General features: G+C 33.8%; 1 protein-coding gene across 1 annotated transcript in view; it reads left to right on the top strand.

Annotated features, from left to right (window-relative positions):
* TRPA1 (transient receptor potential cation channel subfamily A member 1) overlaps nucleotides 1-21,201 on the top strand; it is a 31,106-nt gene extending 9,905 nt beyond the window's left edge. The window contains exons 8-27 of the mRNA XM_058832133.1: nucleotides 445-493; nucleotides 3,482-3,581; nucleotides 4,537-4,637; nucleotides 5,941-6,110; nucleotides 6,196-6,360; nucleotides 7,016-7,130; nucleotides 8,292-8,458; nucleotides 9,303-9,396; nucleotides 10,012-10,071; nucleotides 11,006-11,104; nucleotides 11,900-11,970; nucleotides 12,299-12,446; nucleotides 13,052-13,141; nucleotides 13,367-13,536; nucleotides 15,614-15,743; nucleotides 15,881-16,063; nucleotides 16,983-17,051; nucleotides 17,617-17,727; nucleotides 18,229-18,326; nucleotides 20,084-21,201. Of these exons, the coding sequence (XP_058688116.1) occupies nucleotides 445-493; nucleotides 3,482-3,581; nucleotides 4,537-4,637; nucleotides 5,941-6,110; nucleotides 6,196-6,360; nucleotides 7,016-7,130; nucleotides 8,292-8,458; nucleotides 9,303-9,396; nucleotides 10,012-10,071; nucleotides 11,006-11,104; nucleotides 11,900-11,970; nucleotides 12,299-12,446; nucleotides 13,052-13,141; nucleotides 13,367-13,536; nucleotides 15,614-15,743; nucleotides 15,881-16,063; nucleotides 16,983-17,051; nucleotides 17,617-17,727; nucleotides 18,229-18,326; nucleotides 20,084-20,312 (2,419 nt within the window). The 3' untranslated portion in view covers nucleotides 20,313-21,201. The remainder of the gene's footprint in view (nucleotides 1-444; nucleotides 494-3,481; nucleotides 3,582-4,536; nucleotides 4,638-5,940; nucleotides 6,111-6,195; nucleotides 6,361-7,015; nucleotides 7,131-8,291; nucleotides 8,459-9,302; nucleotides 9,397-10,011; nucleotides 10,072-11,005; nucleotides 11,105-11,899; nucleotides 11,971-12,298; nucleotides 12,447-13,051; nucleotides 13,142-13,366; nucleotides 13,537-15,613; nucleotides 15,744-15,880; nucleotides 16,064-16,982; nucleotides 17,052-17,616; nucleotides 17,728-18,228; nucleotides 18,327-20,083) is intronic.
* The last annotated feature ends 1,234 nt before the right edge of the window (nucleotides 21,202-22,435 follow it).

The raw sequence follows: 22,435 nt of genomic DNA, 5'->3' as shown, positions 1-22,435 counted from the left end.
ACACTGGTAATATTGCACAAGATACAGCCAAATTATTTTTGAATAGTGAAATGAATTTGGTGTTCCAGGCATGCTTGGAAAAAACTGCATATGAATTTATGGAATTTTGTATTGACCTTGTGTGGCTGAATGATCTAACATATGAAATACTGATTCTCCTAAAAAGCTGTGGTAAAATGCCTGTTTACCTACTAATGAGGTCTTTGTTTCCTGCAGTGAGTTTTGACTGTAATAACTGAACTGAACTTAGTTTGAAAAAACAACTCCATGCAAAAAAATAAAAAACAGTTTATTAAGATGAGTGATGTAATAAGGGTATATTTTAAAGTTATTTTAATTTTTTTTATTTGAAAATATTAGAAAATTAAGAATAATGCTATCCTTTGTCTTGAAACTTCTTTGTCCTTTCTGATATTACTGTGTTTTTGTATTTTTTCCCTACAGAACAGCATTGTTTGATCATTATGAACTGGCGGAGTATTTGATTTCAATGGTAAATATTTAATCAAGCAACATGTTTAGAGAGATTATTTCTATCTATTGTTGCCGGTCTGCATAGAGAAATTCATAAAGTAAAATGTGTTCTCAGGTATAGGCTATTTAGATAGGTAGATATATACATTTCAGAATGTATATTTGAGAGTTACAGTACAACAGTAGTTGTTGATCCATAATACCATCCCACAGTTACGGAGGATGAAATCTTTCATTTTTATTTCCATTTTACTTACTCAGAAAAGTTTAATAAACATCTTTAACTAAATATAGTGAAGTGGCCTGGTCATCCTACACTCTCCTGACAGTAAATGTTAAAAAAAGGCTAAACATGCATTGAATTTCATCTGATTTTTTTCAAGAAATAAATAACTTCTTTAAAGAATGTACATGATTACTATGGGATCACATAGCCATATTTCAAAGTTTTTGCATGATCTAGAAATATCTTCTATTTTGTGTGGTTTAGTTGTATTTCTTCAGTGAATAATTATGAAGAGCAAAGAGAAGAAATGTGATCAGGGATACTACTGGCTATGCTCCCAATGTCCATTTGTGCCAATTAAACTAAGGCTGATAGAATCATTTTGTGCCCCACTCGACTGAGGACATTTTCAGAAATCATGAGATTTTTTTTTATATGTGTGTTTTGGGTTTTTACTTCATTTCATGGCTATTTTGCTGGAAGAAATTCTCTTCTACATACAGTTTTGGTTTTCTCAGAAAGTCTATTATAGGATTTGATTTAATTAGAACTATATGTTGGGCTTACTTTTGATTCAAATATGAAATGGTGAGGTTTGACTACTTAAACTTGTCTGACAAAACCAACTGTCAACAGAGTTAATTACCTGAGAAATACAGGTGAAAGTTTTGCATGCGGAGGTTTGTCTGTACAAAACATTATATCATAAAAATCTTTAACACTGCATTTGCTAAGAGCAAACTTCCATTCCTTGAGTGCCATTTCACTAGTTTGGCCTCTTCCACAGAGGATTTGCTGAGGGTTTCTTTGGCTTTCCATATAAAGTGTGCCAGTTTTGATGCTTTAGGAATGTTTTAGTTTGCCTTCTGGGAATGGATCAAAATGTGTCAGTTGGAGTTAGTGGAGTGTCGCATGTACAACCTGTGCTGCCTCCTCCCTTGGGCTCCTGGCAAGATCACGGAGCTCTGCCTCTGCTGTGGTGTACACAAGGGTGAAAAGGAAAAGGTGCAGAAGCAATGTTACTGCCTGAAAGGACTAGCAAATTCCAGTTCATAAAGGCTTTCCAGTTTTCATAAAGAACAACATCTATTTATTTTCTGCATTAAATATTCACATTTTATTCAAAATAAATAAGCAGTAATTTTGCACATTTTCTTCCAGTTTTTTGGGCTTTTCCCCCTTTGGCTTCTTTCGTCTTCTCTAAAAAGAAAATTAAATATTAAATTGGTTTAAATAATAATTGATACTTACAAAATTGGCATGCTTGTTTTTATATTAATATCTGTTTAATTAATTTATGTTAATGCATTTGGGGCAACAGAAATGGAAAATTAAATGGAGTTCAGAAACGATTTTACAAACTCTTAATTGAGCTGTATCATAAATGAGCTAAATGTATGTGGCAATATAGAAGTTACTTCTTACTGTGATAAGTAATTATGAACACTGCCAAATTAATTTTACTGAAAGCTGAACAGTTATGTTAGCTGGTGGGAACGTGATTAAATATTACATAAGGAACTGGAAATTGCTGCCCTGTATTCATTGAAATAAATGAGACGCTTGGATAAAAAAGGTCTGTTTCTTGATGAAAAAAATAATTTTTAAGATGTTGTCTCACCTTGTAGAAAGGTAAATGGGGAAAGGGTCTTGCATGTATTGCTCCCAAATATTTAATGAACATACGTTGGAAGCTTCCTGTTTTCTGTGGTAAAGTAATCATTGTACATTTATTATGTGCTTCTTATTACTACATTACAGGTGTTACCGTCCTAGAAAGTAAATATTGCTCAGGATTGTGATTAATTTTCTTTCCAATTGAGACTGGACCCAAATATGATTCAAGTTAATGGAAAAACAGCCATTGATTTTTTTTTTTTCAATCTCGTTTGGATATTAGCTGAAATAAAATAGATTTTTTTTTTGTGTACTTTGCTCAACTCGTCAAGTTTGACTTGCAACTCAGTATCTAGAAAAAATTATGTGTAAACCATCATAAAATATTCTCATTGGTTCATTTGCATATGTCTTCCTGCTCCCATGGTGGGATTTTTTTTAGATAAATATATTTATGCTTATAGTAGTGCTTTTCTGATGTGGCCGTAGTGATACTGTGACTATAGTGACCATACTATCCTGGCAATTTGTGTCAGTGCAAAAGTAGACAAAACAGAGTAAAATATGCCCCCTGTTGATACACCTGCTTTGGCATCAAAATGGACTTGGTTCAAATCATGCTGAAGGATAGAAAACTAATGTAGATTGAGCTATGTAGATTAAACTATGCTAATTTCTGGCTGCATTACTTCTTGAATTGTGTTTATATAGTATAGAGGAGTAGAAAGTTCTAATTCTGATAATTGTTTGATAGGTAAGACCACATCATTCAAAGGGCTACAATTTTTGCATTTTTCCATAGTGTCAATCCTGGTATTTTCAATTTAGAATTTTGTATTGAGAATTTAAATAGATGGAAATGTTCTCTAATAAAAGATCATGAGCTGTAAGTTCAGTATACCTAGAAGTAGGCCACTCTTATTTTGCCATCTGAATTTTTATATATAGATGACTGGACTGTGGCCGATGGTTAGAAAACCTAGTAGTTTTATAGAGAGATGTAATGTGTTTGTTTATTTATTTATGTAATGTGAAATTACTCATCTGGACTATCTGAGATTACTAAGAATGCCTGTATTTCTGCTATGCTTATAAAGGGCACAGCACCATTTTAAAGTTTCTTTTACTCATTATTCACCATAAACTTGGAATTCTTTTTCTCAGGGGGCTAATATTGATAGTGTTGACATAGAAGGTCGATCCCCACTTCTGCTGGCCACTTCCTGCGCATCATGGAAAATTGTGAATTTACTGCTTTCAAAAGGTAAAAAGGAATATATATATATATATACTATATATATATATGCCTCCTTTGAGCAGAGTTCATTCATTTTAAAACTCTGTGTCCACCTTCCCTCTCAATTTGAATTCACTCCTTCAGCAGCCAGCCCAGGAGCAGCTGAGATAAACAGCTGCACACTGCTGGTATCCCCTGGGATAAAGGAAGAATTGGTGTGATGATTTCACTCCTTTCACTGCCGTGTGAACAGGCTGTAGAATAATGTGAATAAGAATAGTGTATGCAATGTGTCATGCCTCTCTCAAGGTGGAGGTGGAACTTGCACTCCATCCCTGCACTCCTTAGCAGCTCGCAAAGGAAGCGGAATGCAGAATAAATACACCATTTAAACAGAGCTGTGTTTCATACCAGCAGTCAGTCCTTAAATGTTAAAGCTCACTATTCAATCCTTACCTGTGGTTTTATAAAATCACAGTCACCTTGAAAATGCTTGAGCTATATCTTTTTCATTTTCTGCACTTTGGTGCAAGTTAATGATTATTACTGTATTTCCTCTTGCTGATAGTATAATTGATTTTTTTTTTAAAGCCGCGTAGTAAGTTTTGAAACTGTAAATAGGTTACAGCTTTAAAGATGAGAATGGGTGACTATCTGCATCTTTAAATTTCCTCTTGATTTGTGGTTGATCAGCATCTTGGAATATAAGGGCACCATATAAAACTTAGTGCTGCAATGAAATACAAAATACATACACACAAGAAAACTATGAAAGCCGAGTTTCAGTTGGGGTGAATTTTTTTGGGAAGCAAAATGATACATTACAAGGTTGACTTGGAAGAATGTTTTATAGATTTATAAAAAATACTTTATAGAATTTTGTAGATTAATAAACATTTGTTCCTTTGTCTTAAACATCATTATGTAGTGCCAAGAACCAGCAGTTTTGAAGTTGCTGGTATTTATTTCCATATTTATTTAGGAGCAAATGTATCATTAAAAGATCATCTTGGTCGGAATTTCTTGCATTTGACCGTATTGCAGCCTGGAGGATTACAGCATCTGAATGAAAAATATCTGCAGGTACAGTAAGCATCAATTTATGTCTTTCTGTTACCCTTACTAGGAAAATTTAAAGAAAAAAGCAACTACCATTTTATTTTGGTTTGTTTGTAAAAATTTGGGATACTTGTTAAATAGCCCAGTGTCACAAAAAATGGTTTGAAGAGGTACATATCACAAATCTCTTACGGAAACATTTCAAAGCAAATAATACAATTTTCTTATTGCCAGGCAAAGGAATAACATAATCCCATAAATTATTTTGCTGTTGGGGGATTGAATAGCTCAAGAGGTAGGCAATAAAATATAGAACTTTTCACTTCTATTTTCCCAGTTTGCATGCAGTAAAGCCAGGAGACATGCTCATAATCAGACAGGATCTAGAACTTTATAAATAGTTTGCAGCATATTCTGCAGGAGCTTTCTGTGGACTGGACCATAATGAAGTCTTGGATTTGGTTTTAAAAAATATTTCAAACACAGATTTGTATTTGACTATGTTGAAATGAAGTACTCATATTGATAGAACCCAAGCTTGCCTGAAAAAATTAAATTTCCTGGCCTCCAGAGCTCCAGAAATAGCCTTTTAAATATGAATCAAGTATAACTCATTTTACATGGGCTGAAATCTGTGAACACCATTGATTGTAATTCAGAATGGATTTGACCTCGCTTTTCAGCAGATGTAGTGAATCAGTTTTTAAACAGCGATGATAACTCTCAGTTCTCTGCATTGACTTTCCTGTTATAGATTATATTAATAATTCAGACAAATAAGTAGATTGGACAGTGGGAGGGGTTTTTTAGTTGCTTTAAGAAAGGTTTTAGGAGAGTGTTAGATGAGGAAAATGGGTAAACGAAGATGAAAAAAAGAAACAGGGGGATAAATTTACACTGTAAACCAGTGAACTGCTGGGCTGTGACAGTCAGAGGTTTGGCTGAATATAACTATACTGAATATAGACTATAAGACTGCCTTTTTGTTTGGTACAAGCCTTCTGCTGCCAGCAGTGAGCATTATGTTGGAATGGCAGCAAAGAAAAATTTCCTTTATTGTGCTGTGGATGGGTTGCAGTATGGATGCAGGATGGCAAACTCCTCTGTTCTTTGAAGAGTAGTCATTTGAAAAAATGGTGACCCATAAATCAGCAGATAAAAAAAAGTGCTCTTTGTTCCCAAATTTTACTTAAGTTTATTTTGTATTTTTAGATACTGCTTTAGAGTACTAATGCTATTGTTGAAAGCTATTATAAACTGTGGAGCAGAGGAGATGTAGATGTAATTCTGTGCTTTTGTTTTTGGGTATTTCTTGTGGGGATAACAGATGGAACATATTAAAAATCTTGTCGTGGATGAAGATAATGAAGGATGCACTCCATTGCATTATGCATGCAGGCAAGGTGTGGCCCTCTCTGTAAATAATTTACTCAGCCTCAACGTTTCCATCTACTCTAAGAGCAGGGACAAGAAGTCACCATTGCACTTTGCTGCCAGGTTAGTAGCACAGTCTAGGCAATGGAATCCCTGGTTTTCATCCCTGTATTTTTGACATTAATTTCTGTGTGTGTGTCTTGCAAAGCTATGGGCGCATCAATACTTGTCAACGACTTATAAGAGATATGAAAGACACAAGACTTCTGAATGAAGGTGATAAGAAGGGAATGACTCCCCTTCACTTGGCAGCCCAGAATGGTCATGAGAAGGTAGTTCAGTTTCTTCTGAAGAGGGGGGCCCTCTTCCTCTGGTAAGTATACAGAATTTCATTCAATGAGCCAAAAAAAACCCTATTCCCTTATGTTTTGTGTTCATCTGCTGGGAAGTTAATGCAATATAAATATAAGTACAGTATATTAAAATAAATATTATATTAATATAAGCAAATAAAAACATAAAGTTAAGAACATGGTTATAAAATACTTGTAAATCAGAGAACCATGGGTAGCTGTAAAACCAAGGCTTCTAATGCTGGGAGAACTGAGGTTTCTCTAAATCCAGCTGAGAGAAGAATATTGAAAATTTTCATGGAAAAAACCCTGTTTTTGAAATACTGTAATCATTTCAGCTTCATTTACAGGCTTAAGTAGGGTTTCTTAGGACTGGTAGTTCACAGGCATTCTGCCTTGTACTGTAAGTCCTGCCTTCAGGTCAAAGATCCTCAGATCTCAGAAACAGATGAAAAGGGAGAGATCTAAGTACTATTATTGAGTTGAACGTTTTGCTTCTGAACAGTGCATTGATCATCACATAATAGTTGACAGAATGTATGGACATCTCTGGCAGTAGTCATGCCAAAGAATAAAAAAGAGGTCAGAGTCAAAGGAGCAGGCATTTACATTCCCTTTAAATTTATAAAAAGCTTTTTTATTTATAATTTCTAATTTTATGCCATTACATGTAAGTGATTATAAAGGCTGGACAGCCCTGCACCATGCTGCCTTCGGAGGATACACTCGCACAATGCAGATCATTTTGGATACTAATGTGAAGTGCACTGACAGAGTGGATGAAGAGGGGGTATGTGTTAACATTATTTGTTTCTTGTTTGCTGTTACTTTTAGAGGAAATGTCAGGGCTAGGCTATTAGTAGTCTTCCACTGTGCATTACATGTGTAGTATTTTATTTACTGTGGCAAACTCAGTTATATTTCACCACTGTTAAAAGTTCATTTCTTGGATAAATATATGATTGCTGAAATTGTTATCCAATTCTTTGAAGTGGGAGACAAAAAGTCTAATAGTCTAACAGAAAACATGAAACACTGAATATATTAGACATGTCCCTCTTGTTCCCCTATACAGTGCAAGAGTATTTTAGCAATGTGGTACAAACATCGGTAATGCAAATTTAAAGAACTTACACAGATGTGAAAAAATCTGGTATCAACTACAGCTCATTAACATACTGTTTGAAATCCACTGCACAGTGCTGTCCAACAAAAACAGCACCTGTCTTGCTTTGGAGTTTGGACAAATGCAGTGTGTATCACATCAAGACAGAATCCCTTTCTTGGACAGGCCTCTTGTATGAACATGTCCAGTCAGAAAAATAGGGCAATAATTTTAAAGAGCTGTTCAATTCCCAACACAGAAGCTGTTGCTAATTTCTCTGAGAAGTGGTGTTGAAAACATTTAGAATTACTAGATTAGAAACAAATCTTGACTATAAGTTTATGAGAAGCCTTAATTTCAATTTATGAGAAGTCCTTAGTTTCAATCAGAAAAATCTGTGTGCATTAGAAGACTCTCAGAGGTCAGTTTCAGTGTAACTGGATTCCTAAACCACTGATTCCTTTACTTTTATGAAAACATCAAAGGAAATATAAATGTTCCATGTACAAAATTGCACCCTCATATTTTCTTGCAGATTTTTTTGTATGAGCACATCTGGATATAATTAGAGGCTTCTCTTCTTGATTATCTAAAACTAATAGATATTAATGAATTGGCTTTTCTTACCTACAGCGAGTTTCCTCGTCAGATTTTGCCCTACTGTAGCTGTAGACATCAAGAACATGTCTCTAGTCTCTGTCAGGATCTCTGACAATATTCTAATGTTTTGTGTTGCTAGTAAAAGCATTCGAGACTTGCAGCTGAGAAAAGCATGTGGCTTTTCAATGTGGGAATGCACAGAAATGTACTTTTTTTTAATTACTTGTGTACTGCTTGTCTGCACAGAACACAGCTTTGCACTTGGCTGCACGAGAAGGACATGCAAAAGCAGTGAGGTTACTTCTTGACTATGGTGCGAAAATTCTGTTCAACAAAGCAGTAGCTTCTTTCTTCCATGAAGCAATACACAATAGGAGAAAAGATGTGGTGTCTGCTGTCATTTTGCACAAAAGGTAAAATATACAGAAAATGCTTCTTGAATTTATTTGCCCGTGTGTTTTGTTTTGGTTTTCTTAAATGAGATTAAGTTCTGAGAATCTGTAGTTTAATAAGTAAAACTTAGTACTTCTTTTAAAATTACAAAGCTTGTGACCTGTTATAATGAGCACACATAAAAAATAGCATAATTTTAATGGACATCAGACAATGTGGCAAGTTGTTTTTCATATTATGTTGAGTATTTGGATTCTGAGTGTAAAAAACATGTAGAAGGCATCAGAAATAATTTTGACCTTTCACATAATGCTTAAATGCCTATAGAATTTTAATCAAAATGTGAATGCAACAGAAATAATTAGAGATTTAATTTAAAATCATGATTTTGAATGTTGCAAGTATTCTAAAATGTGGCATTTTAACTGCAGTTTAGAAAATTTTACATTAAGGTACAGTGAAACCCCATTTTTGGAATTAAGCAATACACCATTGCCTAATGATAACATCTTTGGGTAAGAGTTACAGGAATACTGACAGGATTTTACTGTATTTATTATTACTTGCCTAATTTTGTAACCCAAGATTCCAAAATTCTTTCCAGTTTCATATTTTTGAGGAGGCCTTAGCATAGTTGAAACATTTCTGTTTAATTGATAACAGAATTTAACATGAATCATTGTTGCAAAAACGTCCAGAATATTACTCAGTTACTCCCCAGTTTTGTTTCCATTTAATAGTGCTTAAAATTGTTATACATTATGATTTTCAGTATCTTAAATAAAACTCAAATAATCTAAAAGCAGCAAATTTAAAACAGAAGCAACAAATCAATTTTCCATTATCTGAAATAATTTTTTGCAGATGGGAAGAAGCTGTTGTGACATTCTCTCACTATTCCAGTGCCAATAAGTGTCCTTTGCTGGAAATGGTTGAGTATCTTCCTGATTCATTTAAAGTAAGTTTTCTGCACGTGTTAAAGAAGTGACTTCACAAAATAACCTTGGTTTTGTTGCATTCATTTTTCTGCTTGCTCTGCTCACTAATACATGTTATTATAAAACAGAAATAAGGTCACAAAATTATTTAAAAGCATTTTAGTGATAGCCTCAGTTTGTGTAGTTTAAGTTCTAAAGTATTAGAAAAGTTCTTAGCTTCCTGCGATCAATGGAGTTATAAAAGTAATATAAAAATTATATATAAACTTAATGAAAATCATAAGTGATTGGGTTCAAAATTATCTGATATATTTTCACTTTCTTAGCAAACTGCTAAATGACACAGCAGACATGTTTTATAATTAAAATAGCAAGTGATTTGCTTCATATGTATTCATAAACTATTCACACTTCATACTTGTAAACTAGCATGTAGCCTTGTAAACTGTATTTATATTTGACTCCTACATCAAAACTCTGGAATTTTATATCTTCAAAACATACATAATAAAATCTGTCATCACTTCTGTTATCTGATCATTGTATTTACAGTCATTTCCTTCTGGTCTAAACACATTCTTTCTGTTGAACATTGTCTGTATCACCTTAATTCACTTTTCTGTTCATCTGTAAAGCTCGTGTTGGACAACTGCATAATTGAGTCTTCAGAGGAAAAGACAAGTCGAGACTTCTATGTAAGTAGATTAAAAAGTCTGGGAAAGTACACAGCATGTATATTTTAACATACATGTCAAGCTCATATATGTAAGGTGCTGTTGTAGATGAATCTCAGCTCTTAACACAGAACACAGGAGACAGGTCTTATTTTATATTTTGGACTGTATATGGCTTGAAGTTCAGTTTCTCTAATCTTCATGTTTACATATTTTAATAAGTGTGACGTTAAACTTCTACAATCCATAAACTGTATCTTTGCTGTGTTAATTATTGCAATCAATCTGGGTATCAGAGGTGATGAGTATTTCAAAATAGCAGTGAGAGAAGACACATAAAACCTATTTATGCATATCAAAAGTATGATTATAATAAGTAGTGCAATTGTCATCAATAATTAAGAGTTCAGCATGTTTCCTTGTTTTGTAACTACTTGTCCAAAACCTTAAGCAGTAGATTGCTTTTAACACTAGGGAAACATGAGTGTTCTCCAGTTTTGTTGCCTTTGAAACCATATTGAAAACCACCTTATGAATGATTATATTGGATTGTGTCCACATCATTAACAGAAAACTTGCAAATTTTTTGCTACTGCAAATTTTCTTTATATTGTATTATCAAAGCCATATAACTTTTAAAGACAAGCTTTTCCTTAGAGTCAGCATTAAAACAAATCAGTTATGAAAATGACCTTTCTTAATAGTATCAGTTCAGTAAGAAATGTACAATTCTTTTTTACAATTCAAAATGGCTGTTTGTTTGAACATCTTGCAGTCACAAACGTGATGGCATGTGTTCAGCTAACAATGAATACACATCTTGATTCTCACTACCTTGACACAATATGCTTCGTTTTTTCTCTGAAGGATAGCCGTTTTTGTATTAAGAACATTATCTAAGATTGACATAATCATTTGCATTATATTTAAATTCTGGTGTATGTTTGTTATATAGATTGAATACAACTTCAGATATCTTCAGTGTCCCTTGACACTTAACAGGAAAGTAAAGGATGGTGAAGAAATTTTCTATGAACCACTTACCACTCTAAATGTAAGTTCTGGTTTTACTCTGACATCATTGGCTGCTGCCTTGGTTTAGACAAAATCAAGGGGTTTGAATTTTTCATCGTAATATTTCTTCTCCAAAGCCCATACCTCTGTATGTTAAAAGTAAGTAAGGGCCAAAACTCTAAGTCATAAGTAAAATTTCTTTTAGGTTTAGGTAAAACTATGAATGCTCAAGATACTGTGCTGTGTGTACTGGTAGTGCATCAAAGAAAAACACACTCCAGTCATTGTAGTGACCTTGCACTGGAATGTAAGGAGCTGAAAAATCCTGACAAGCCAATTTGTTTCATACGTTAATTGCGAAATACTTATGATGCCTGAAACAAATTTGTGTTTTTTTGCATTGTCAATCTGTTCTCTCATTCTTTGTCAGAAAATGTTTATATAAGAAACTTTCTGGCTTAACATACTTACTTTTTGAGATCCCTGTTGGCAATTAGTTCTTATACTGTCTAATAATAAATAAATAATTTGCTCATTGAATGTAAAAGCATGGCCTTGCAGGTATCGTTGAAAATAGTCTGTATAATTTTTGAAGCTGGAAATAGACTAACAGAGCCCCAGCAGAGAAGCTGAATGCCTTAGGAGGCAGAGAGAAGGCAAGATAGTAATGGTTTTGGGCCAGAGTGCTTAATCAAAAGAACTTTGCAATATCTTACACAGATTTTAATTTTTATTAGGCTAGTAGTCAGGTAAAAAAAGTGGCCTAGCCTGTTTTGTAAGCACTTTGCTTGCCTAGATGGATTAAGTTTGACCCTTCTGTATTTGTGTTTTGTAGGCCATGGTACGCCACAATCGCATGGAGCTACTCAGTCATCCTGTGTGTAAAGAATATTTGCTTATGAAATGGTTGGTCTGTTTACAAATATATATAAAATACAATACTGCATGTCAAGATAAAGACTTTTGGTATTTGCAACAAAGACAACAACTGTCTTTGTTTCGTCTTTATTGCAAAAGTGTGTAATGAGGTTGCCAAGTTAAAAATGAAAGGAACAGTATTTCAGAGTGGCAAATACACTTTTATTCACATAAGTGATGAACACATTCATCACAAAGGGACATTCCTGAAATGTGTATTTCCTTGTCTCATTGAACTCATTACTGATTGTTAAATTTGAATGCATGCTCTTCAGAATTTGAAAAGTGTTGTAACTTTAACATTCTCACTTTCAAGGATGGCCTATGGGTTTCGAGCACATCTAATGAATTTAGGCATATATTCTCTTGGTCTCATCCCACTGACTCTTCTGGTCACTCACATACAACCAGGAAGACCTTTGAATGGAACAGAGCTCTATGAAGCCAGACCATTAGAATATGAGGTACTTTTATTAGTAGCCACAGTATGTTTAGGATTTTTATAGCAAAGAGGTATGATTATTTAAATAATTTCTAGATTAATTTATGATGTAGCAACTCTAAGGAATAAAACTGAAGTGTATATTTCTAAAAAAATTCAGCAGCAACCTCTTTAGGTAATTATCAGTCCTAATTTCTTATTTTTATTTTTTTCTGAGAAATTTATATTTGGTACATAGTTACTTCATTTTTTCCCTGAAGTGAACAATATTTGTTTACTAGTTAAGAAATAATGTTCACATGAGAGAAAAGGCATAGAACTGAAACAGGAACTCAAAAAGGATATCCTAGAAGAAATATGAAATAAAATAAACTCAAGGAATATAAAAGCTCCATTAAGATATCCTGATATATGAAAAAGTCGTGAGAATCATATATACAGCCCAACCCAGTACATGGATTTCACAATAAATATTAGTGAAACAGAATTTAGATAGTAATAAGTATATGACACAAGATAACAGGGTTACTTAACTTGGAAATATAATGTATATATAATAGTTAAGAGATGAAATGAACATTCCTTTAATAATTTCTAATTTCTTTTGTGTTCTGATTTTTGTTTCAGGATTCATACTTCACGAGGGTGTGTATGTGTTTAGTTTTAATTATGAGTTTACTGGGCATCTGCAAAGAAATATTTCAGCTGATTCAGCAGGTAAGTACATAGAGAAATAACATTAATCAGACAGTGTGCTTGCATGGGAGATTGTATGATAATGAAAATAATCTGTTTCCTGATTAGAAGGGAAATTTCAATTTATACTTTTTAATTTATATATATAAAGATTTAAACTGAGAAGACAATTTAAATAGTGTATTGAATTCACTGTTTTAGTGATGGATGACTTGTACATATTAACCTTTCTCTCTTAAATCTTAGAAATTGAAATATTTGTTGGATTACTCCAATCTCCTGGACTGGACCATTTATACTACAAGCATAATTTTTGTGTCTTCTTTATTTATTAATACACCAGCTCATTTGCAGTGGGAATGTGGAGCAATTGCTGTATATTTGTCTTGGATGAACTTCCTGCTTTATCTTCAACGGTAAAATTGTTTTATGGGCTTTACAATAAAATATTTTAATATTTTCAGATCGTTTACATATCCTAACTTGTGGCTGATCAGGTCTGAGAGTCCCATTTGGTATTTTTTTTTTCAAACTATGCAAGTTTCCAAATTAAGACCATAGGAATTTTTATCTCTGATGAACTGTAAAGTTGATTTCAGTGTTTTTCATGTACAGCATAACAACATATGTTATAGCAACTATAGAAATAACAATATTTATGTTAATTTTAATTAAACATAGCCATGCTTTATTTTAGGTTTTTAAAATCATCTTTCATTACACTGTATACACTTTGACTTTAAAAGAACCCAGAAGGATATGAATTATGAAAGGCATAAAGAAGTCAGGTTTTATGAGTAATAGCTGGGAGAAGGTAAATTCTTTTATCATTTCCCATATTAAATGGCACATCTCACTTCTTTATACCATAGTGTCCTATAAATGAATTACAGTGGATGACATTATTTCTTCATCTTCTTTTTATTGCCCTTAATTATCCATAAATCTTGTCACTGGTATAATAGTGCCCAAGAGTTATGAACTGCAGGAGAGCTGGGTGGAGGAAAAAAATAGTGTGGGTGTAGTGCTTAAGACTGATAAATTAAACACATTTGTGCCTGAGCAGGACTGCATGTGATAACACTGCATAAATGTTCTTCCAGTTTTTATTGTATACATGCAGTAATCACCCCTGTGAAGTCTTGCAGACAGACAAACACAACATTTGCTGATTAATTTCAGGGTTGTTTTACTGTAGTAGGGATGTTTAAGGACACGGTTTGTAAACAGAGTTAATATCAAAGAGAGTACCTTTATGGTCTTGCCTCTGCTACAAACCTTGTCCTCTCCGGTCTGATCTTGGACAGCTAATGGATGGGTGTGTCCTGTCTGCTCTGGCAAAATGGGGGTTGAACCTAAACAGTAAAAATAGAACAGATGATTGCACAACCTCTCTTCTGCTTGGATGAAATGCCTTCCTGGCCTGGTTATTTTTTTGTGTGTAGCAGTAGAACTCTACATGTTTTTTCTAACTCATTCAGCTGTCTCTTCCCAAAGCAACCTGTGATTCCATTGACTTGAACTGTAATTTGCATAATAAATGCCTAATAAGTAAGAGAAGATCAGGTTTGCTTTATTTCCAGCTTGACCTTTCCAGTCTTGAACATAGTGTTTCAGAGTGAAAGACATGCATAGGGAATTTCACAGTTGCTACTGTAGTAGCATAAAAAAATCTCCAGTCCCTGGATTTGAGAGAGGACATAAATTCCCAAGTTCAGGTTTGAAAGAAAAAGTAATTTAATATGCTATGTGATAATTCCTGTTCTGAGATTTAGTTTTTGTGTTAAACAAGAATCGGAGAGGCTTGACAACAACAAACTGTTGTTGGAAGCACAGGTGTCTTAAAATTGTGCTATTCTCCTTCTCTTCCTGAGCAGTGTGTTTCTTTTTGTCTGTTTGTTTTCCATTATTTTTATTACACTACAACTACATAACATCGTTTTTCTCACATCTTGTAAAAAGTGAAATCTTCTAAATCAGGCATGTGACTGCTACGTGGATTGTGGTGCCAGTTGTCCTCTGTTCTGGTTGCTACTTTGCTTTGAGAAGCAGAAAAAAGCTGGATAATTTGCTAATGTTTTTATTCTGAATGCAGCAGTGATACAATTCTGTACTGCCTATGCCTATGGAGAGAATAAATGTTATCCATGAAAAGTACTATCTTGAAAATTGTTCTTGTGCATCATAAGATTATGCAGTTTAAATTTCTGTGAGTAGGATCACTTGGACTCTTTTGGATGTGAAAGTAGAACAGGTTTGTTATCATTACCAAATCTCTCAAAGAGGCAGTGTCTCTTTCCACAGATTAAAATCAGCATTTCTTACTGCCTTACATAAATAACTGCAAGGAACTCTAACTTCAGTATTTAATCGTTTAGGGGTAGACTTGTCAGTGCTAGATTCATGGTTGGAATTGATTATCTTAAAAGTCTTTTCCAAGCTAAGTGATTCTGTGACTGATTCTATTATCTTTTTTGTTTGCTTATTGCCTAGATTTGAGAACTATGGAATCTATGTTGTGATGTTCTGGGAAATTTTGAGGACTTTGATTCGGATTGCTGTGGTTTTCTTTTTCCTGATACTGGCTTTTGGGCTGAGTTTCTTTGTCCTTTTGGGTTCACAGGTTAGTTCAATAGTAAAGTTAAGCTTTTACCTAATTTTTTTTATTATAAATATTATCTTTGACTAAAGCATCTCAAGACTTTATTTACAGATTTCATCAGTTGGGTTTTTTCTTTATTTTGATATTTCTTTTTGCAGCAAACATACAGCACACCTCTGCTTTCTGTAATGAAGACATTTGCAATGATGCTGGGAGACATTAATTACCATGATGCATTCCTTGATCCTTTACTAAGCAGTGAATTGCCATATCCATTCCTGAGTTACACAGTCCTCATTATATTCACCTTGCTTATTCCAATCCTGCTTATGAACTTGCTAGTAAGTAATCTATTTATTAATATACAAAAGTGGTTGAACATGGGTATATAGAGTTCTAGTGTATAGAATTACTTCAGTAAACGACAGCCCTTCATTGTTTAACAGACATTTTCAGTAACATAATAAAATGTCCCCATTCTCTGCACCTATTTTTCATCCAGTTTACTGCTCTGAGTATTTTCCCACACCTCACTCCTCCAGAAGTATCTTGTATATTTTTAGGTAATAACTCTGATGGAATTTGAATTGGAGCTGCAATGTATTATATTGAGGTCTTGATAAAGAAAATTGGGGAAGAATGATTTTTGTTCAACCCCTTGTTGTATCATTACCTAACACTAACAAAATTAATTAAAAAAACCAAAATAAAATCCAAAAAGCCCAAACTCAAATCTTCATTGCACATCAAACAGCAATCAGAAATAGTGTTACAACTAACAAACCTGACCTGAATGTCAAGAATCAGAAAACATGATAATGGTGAAAAAGGGGGAAAATATGTAATATATCTTCAGCCATATTCCATTGAATATAATTTTTAATTAGGAAATCACATTTTCACATGAGCTAAGCAATAAAAGTCAAACACCTCGTGTTTTTTTAAGCTTGTTTATTGCAGCCATGATCCTACTTAATCAAGAGATCAACCTATTTCTTAACACTACAGCAGTAATGAAAAATATAAAAGAAGGAATGCTATCCTTGGCAAAAGTAGCACTTCAGTGCCTTGTCAACAGAGTGTTGTCAGTAAAAACAGTTTCTACATTTATTGATACATGTTTTCCAAATATGCAAAAATTTTTTTCAAATTCAAGTGAAAAAATAATTTAAGCCTAGAATATTTTTTTATTTAAGTGTGAATGAGAAATATGATTGAAAATGAAAAAATGGGTAATGAAATATTTCTCTTTATTTCTAGATTGGTTTGGCTGTTGGTGATATCGCTGAAGTACAGAAATATGCTGCACTCAAAAGGATTGCAATGCAGGTGAGTAACACAGCATGAAAGCATCAAATATTTGAAGTACATATTATTGCATCTTAGGATATCTGTAAAGCAAATTGGTGACCATGACATCTTATTCTGATTGTTTTCACTCATATGAGTCATTGCCAAGGAATCATACAAGAAAATGCATTTTTAAGGAACTTTTCAACCATCAGATCAAGCAATTCTGAGTTTTTCTAAAATCAGAATCTCAAAATCAGTCACTGCAATGCTTGAAATCACATTTGTCTTTTAGTTAAAGAATCTGTGCAGTAGAAAGAAAGTACAGAAATCAAAAGGATACCAAATTCATTCTGCTGTACTAAATTCTCATTAGTCAAAACAGTGCACATCTATGTGAAGTAATTAATTCTGCTAAGACTCTCAGTACTAGTATGACTATTTAGTTTTAGTGTCTGGCTGGACTATTCAAATATTATACCACTGTTTGCAGTGTGGACTAGTACTAGTGAATTGAATATAATGGCATAATGGTTATTTTCACATATTATGTGTATTTATCTTAAGACAACATATCTCATTCTAAATGCAAATCTACATTTAGGTTAACCTTCACACCAACTTAGAGAAGAAGCTGCCATTTTGGTTCTTAAGTCGGGTGGACCAGGAATCAATCACTGTATATCCCAACAGGCCAAGATACTGTGGATTTATGGTAAGATGGTGAATATTGCATAGAAGGATTCTTATCAAAAAGGGATATCACTGACTTTGTACACACATTGCTAAGGACACTGTGTTAATAAGATGCAATCATTAACTGGCATAAAGGGAATTGTCATTAGATCTTGACTAAGGTCAGTGAAATTGATAAATCAGTTTCAGTGCAGCTGTATTCAGATAAAGTTATTATGTAAATAGTCAGTGGCCTATAACTTTATGAAGTGAGACAAGCTACAAAAGATGTTCAGATAAAAGGTAGAAATACTCTCTTTGGGCTTATCTTCTTTTGTTTCTTTAGTTTGAATTTCAGCTGTTGTTGATACACTGAATTGTCTTGTAAAACAAATTTTGCAAAGCAAATGTTTTAATGTATAAAAAAATAACATCAGAAAGTCTTGTCAGTGTTAGCACTGTGTGAAGACTTACCATTCACATATTTAATCTATTGTCAAACTATGGGATCCATTTAAGTTTGGTTCCTTATTTTATTTAGAGTGTGTTCCAATATTGCTTTGGGTGCGAAGACTCTACCACGTATGCACAGAGCCCTGATACAACACTGGAACTGGAAGTTCTGAAGCAGAAATACAGGTATTTTTCTTGATATTTTACAGTTGTAAAAATAAGTTGAACCAATATTACAAACATACTCCTATTTTAAAAAGCATTTTAAATCTCCATACTAGAAAGTAAAATTCAGTGTCCCCAGCCCAAACCAATGCAGCCTGTTGCTCAGTAATCTGAAGTAATGGGGAAGATGCATTTTCATTTTAAATAATTACATTTGGAGGTTTTCAAGGGTTATTTGGTACTCCCAAATGATGTAATTCCAGTTAGTTTGCAAGTACACAGAATCTGTTGCTGACTTTCCCCGGGTCTGATGGTAAATCAAATTCAGTTTGTTTCCCCAAAACTGGATTGGTATCTTGATTCTCCCTTGAACAAATCATGTTCCCCAAAGCCTTGGAAGGAATTCTTTGTACTTTCTTGACTTGTCATACCAACACATCCATGAAAATAGTTTCAGAAGAGCTTTCTGTGAATGTATAGCTAGAAAAATGTATTGTTTCTCACTCAGTCTCACTTCCCCCTGAACCTTCTCTCCACTTTTTTCTTTCCCTTTTTTTTTTTATTAAATCAACCAAATTTTTATCTTCCTGCATAGATTCAGATTAAGTATTTTATTTGAGTGAAAGACTCAGCAAGAGTTGAAGGAGGGTGAGACTACACCCTACAGATCTAGGCAAATCATGGACTTCAGCAAATATTTCTTCAAATGTATACTACCTCAATATAGTATAAAACAGCACAACAGATTCTTAGTTGGAATTTTTTTTGCTACAGAGAAGAAAGAAAACGATAATTTTATAAAACTATTCACAATAGAACAACTTGTGACGGTATCATTATGGAAAGTTATTTTTACTACTCTGAAAATATTAACTGAAAACTCTTACTACATTGCCAGTGGTTTTTTATTATCAGAATTCAAAACAAAGCTCAGTTACTATTGGAGCTAGTGTCAGTGCTGGGTGTACATATTTTTGTGTTTTGGTTTGGGGCATTTTAATTCTTGGGATTTTCACATATTTTAAGATGTATTACCATTTCTTGTTAAAAAAAAAAAAAAACTACAGAAAAACCTAACCACACCTAAAGCCCCCCAAGTGTTCTTCACAAAGAACCTTTTCAGTTACGCTAGATTTCATGTTGTAATTTTGTAAGTCAAGACATTCATAAAAGTAGATTTTGAAAATGCCTGTTTGGTAGCTTTCTAAAGACAATTTCTATTCACATTTCCCATATCTTTCACTGTTTCTTTATAGACAACAGATACTGTGTTCTGTATGTGTGATGCTAACTTAGTTTAACTATTTAGTTGCATCAATTGCACTTTGGATAGCACTTTGAAAAAGATCAGTAAGTGCCTCTTCAGTATTTCTCATATTCTGTAAATGCAGTTGTGAATTTCACTGAATGTTTTTGATTGCTTTATTGCCCTTGCAACTCTGGCCTTTCTCTTGCCACACAAGAAAATAGGTCAATAGGAAAAACTTTTGGTAGAGCAGTCAACAACTTTATTTTGAGAGTGAAGTTGCTTCTACCTTAACTATATATTAAGTTACTTTTCACAAGAACCACAGATTTGTTCTTTAATGCTATTTCCTGTAACATGGAGAAGTACTTCAGCTTGAAGAATTAAATGTATTCTAGATAATAGTCTTTGTTAGCAGAAGGGTTTCATTAAGTACTGTCAGTTTTTGCATCTGTAATTTCAATGACTTAAATGTCCTCTAAAATCAAATGACAAAGCCTGATGCGTATTTGTTTGTTTGCTTGCTTTTTAGGCTCAAAGATATATCAACATTGTTGGAAAAGCAACATGACCTCATTAAACTGATTATCCAAAAAATGGAGATCGTGTCAGAGGCTGAGGATGAAGACAGCAATGATTTATTTCAGCACAAATTTAGGAAAAGGCAGCTAGAGCACAAAAACAGTAAATGGGATACAGTGTTAAAAGCTGTTAAAACAAATGTGCCTAACCCAAGCACAGAAAAGAACAGCTTCTTCTAGCCGTGGCTATGATATCATGTTGTATTATAATTCTGTTCTACTTTAAGGTCACTTCTTTTATTGTCTTTGCATAATGTTAATGTGATACATCATGTACTCAAGTATAAAAAAAAGCCAGATCCAAAACCAGGATGCAGGTGCTCAAAACAGTATTTAAGGAGACTGGAGATGTCTACATCCAAAACTGTGATCCTAAAAGTGACTGGCTAATCAGGAAAGTGCCTAATTCAACAGAGGCCAGCCTTGCTGTCCTGGCAGTTCCCAAGGCTTCTGTCTAGATCTGTTCCTGGATTTGGCCCTAGGACACTTAGGTCTATATGTAATTACATTATTTTCTGTTACGAATATTTTTAGAATTTCTAAATTTTTAGAAATTAGATTCTAGTCATTTACTATTAAGATGTTTGGAGAGAGCCAATGGGCTTTATGTAGCTTCAAGAAAAAGTATGAAACTAATCTGACAGAATGCACTGGAAGTTTTGCTGAGTAGGGACTGCAGGATCAGGCCTGAAAGGTAGGAAATAAAGGATCGTGAAGTTGTAATGTAAGGGAAGAGCTACTTTCTTTTTTTGATAAGTGGAAGCAATTCACAGAGGGATCATTTATACTGGCATGCATATAGCAGTGATAGAATGACATGTTTAATATTAGTCATTTACAACTTGCTGTCCTTATCCTGCTAATGTGATTTTGGCCTTCCTGATAACCTAAAACTTACCTTGCTACTTTAATCTGCACTTTGGTTTTGTTATTCATTTACTGAATATTCAGTGCATTATGTAATATATGGTAATATATTAAATTTAGAAATAAACATGAATGAAAGTGTGCTTAAGTACCCCAATATATTTGTTTCAAAACCAGTGCTAATAAACTAATTATGACTATATGTGGTGGTAAAGGCTCTGTGGTCTGCCTCTGAATTTAGACATTTTCTTTAAGAAATTAGTATACTTTAATTCTTCTCATAAAAACCAATTATGGTTCCTGTTTATTTAAAAGGTAGTCACCAGAAGGTAATTCACACTGTACAGGACTTGTCCAGTCTTTAGAAAACACTGGAAGATACACCATAAATTAGGGCAACTTGTGCCTTAAAATTGCCACAGATGTTCAGTGGGCAAAATTCTTTCTTACCCAACTACTCTACCCCGGCTTTGAGACTTTAAATCCTTGACAGGTAAAATAGAGAAAGGAGGAGGCTGCTGGAGAAGCAGCTCTGCTCCAGGGCTAAGCCTGGTGTGACACACTGAAACCGGGAGAGAACATGTAAGCAGTCACAGCAGGAAAAGTAAAAATACTACCGTAGTCTCTGAAATTGTTGTGTTCACTGAAGTCAAATCTATTCCTGTGAATAAACTGTTCAGGTTTTCTGATCTGCTGTTCATCTACAACTCCCTCTGTCAGTAGAAATGTTCTCAGTTTAGGGCCAAGCTTGAAAAATGTAGTAACAAAAGTAATTTTAAATTCCTGGCAAGTCTGTGCCATTAACACTAGATGGCAGTGAGTGATAGCATTTTTGGGTAAGTAAATGGGCCCTAAATACATAGTTTTGAGTGAAGAGGAACAGTAGTATGGTTACAACAGAAACAAAGCAGTCAGGAGTCATAGTTTTAAAGGTTGAGCTTTTCAAGCCTCTTTAAACAGAGCTCTGAGATCTTAATATACAGCTGCCTCTCAACTTCTCCGAATGTTCACAATTTGAGAAAAGTTTTCCTTTCCAATTTTATATAGAAAGACAACTATTTTATAGTAGCTAATATTACAACATTTAGTTAATTAATTAGCTTTCTATGGAAATCATCAGACTAAGATTATTTAATTTTCATGTGATAGAACTATCTAATAGAGCCTAAGTACAAAAGGTGTAGAGTTTAAGGAGAATTACAAGTGGAATATAAATCACAGTTTAAAAATTGTGTAGACTGAGCTGAAGATACTGGGCCATTTCAGCAATCTCTGGAAGCAATCCTGTTAGAATCATTTATGGTTGGAAAAGACGTCTAAGTAAGGTAAAGTAAAAAACTATTAAGTACAACCATTAACACTGCCAGGTCCACCACTAAACCATGTCTCTAAACACCATAGCTACATGGTTTTTTAACTCTTCCACAGACAGTGAT

Source organism: Poecile atricapillus, chromosome 2 (genome assembly GCF_030490865.1).
Source record: "Poecile atricapillus isolate bPoeAtr1 chromosome 2, bPoeAtr1.hap1, whole genome shotgun sequence".
In the NCBI taxonomy this organism is placed as follows: Eukaryota; Metazoa; Chordata; class Aves; order Passeriformes; family Paridae; genus Poecile; species Poecile atricapillus.
The sequence above is the reverse complement of the archived record's forward strand: the minus strand, read 5'-3'. Positions and strand labels throughout refer to the sequence as shown.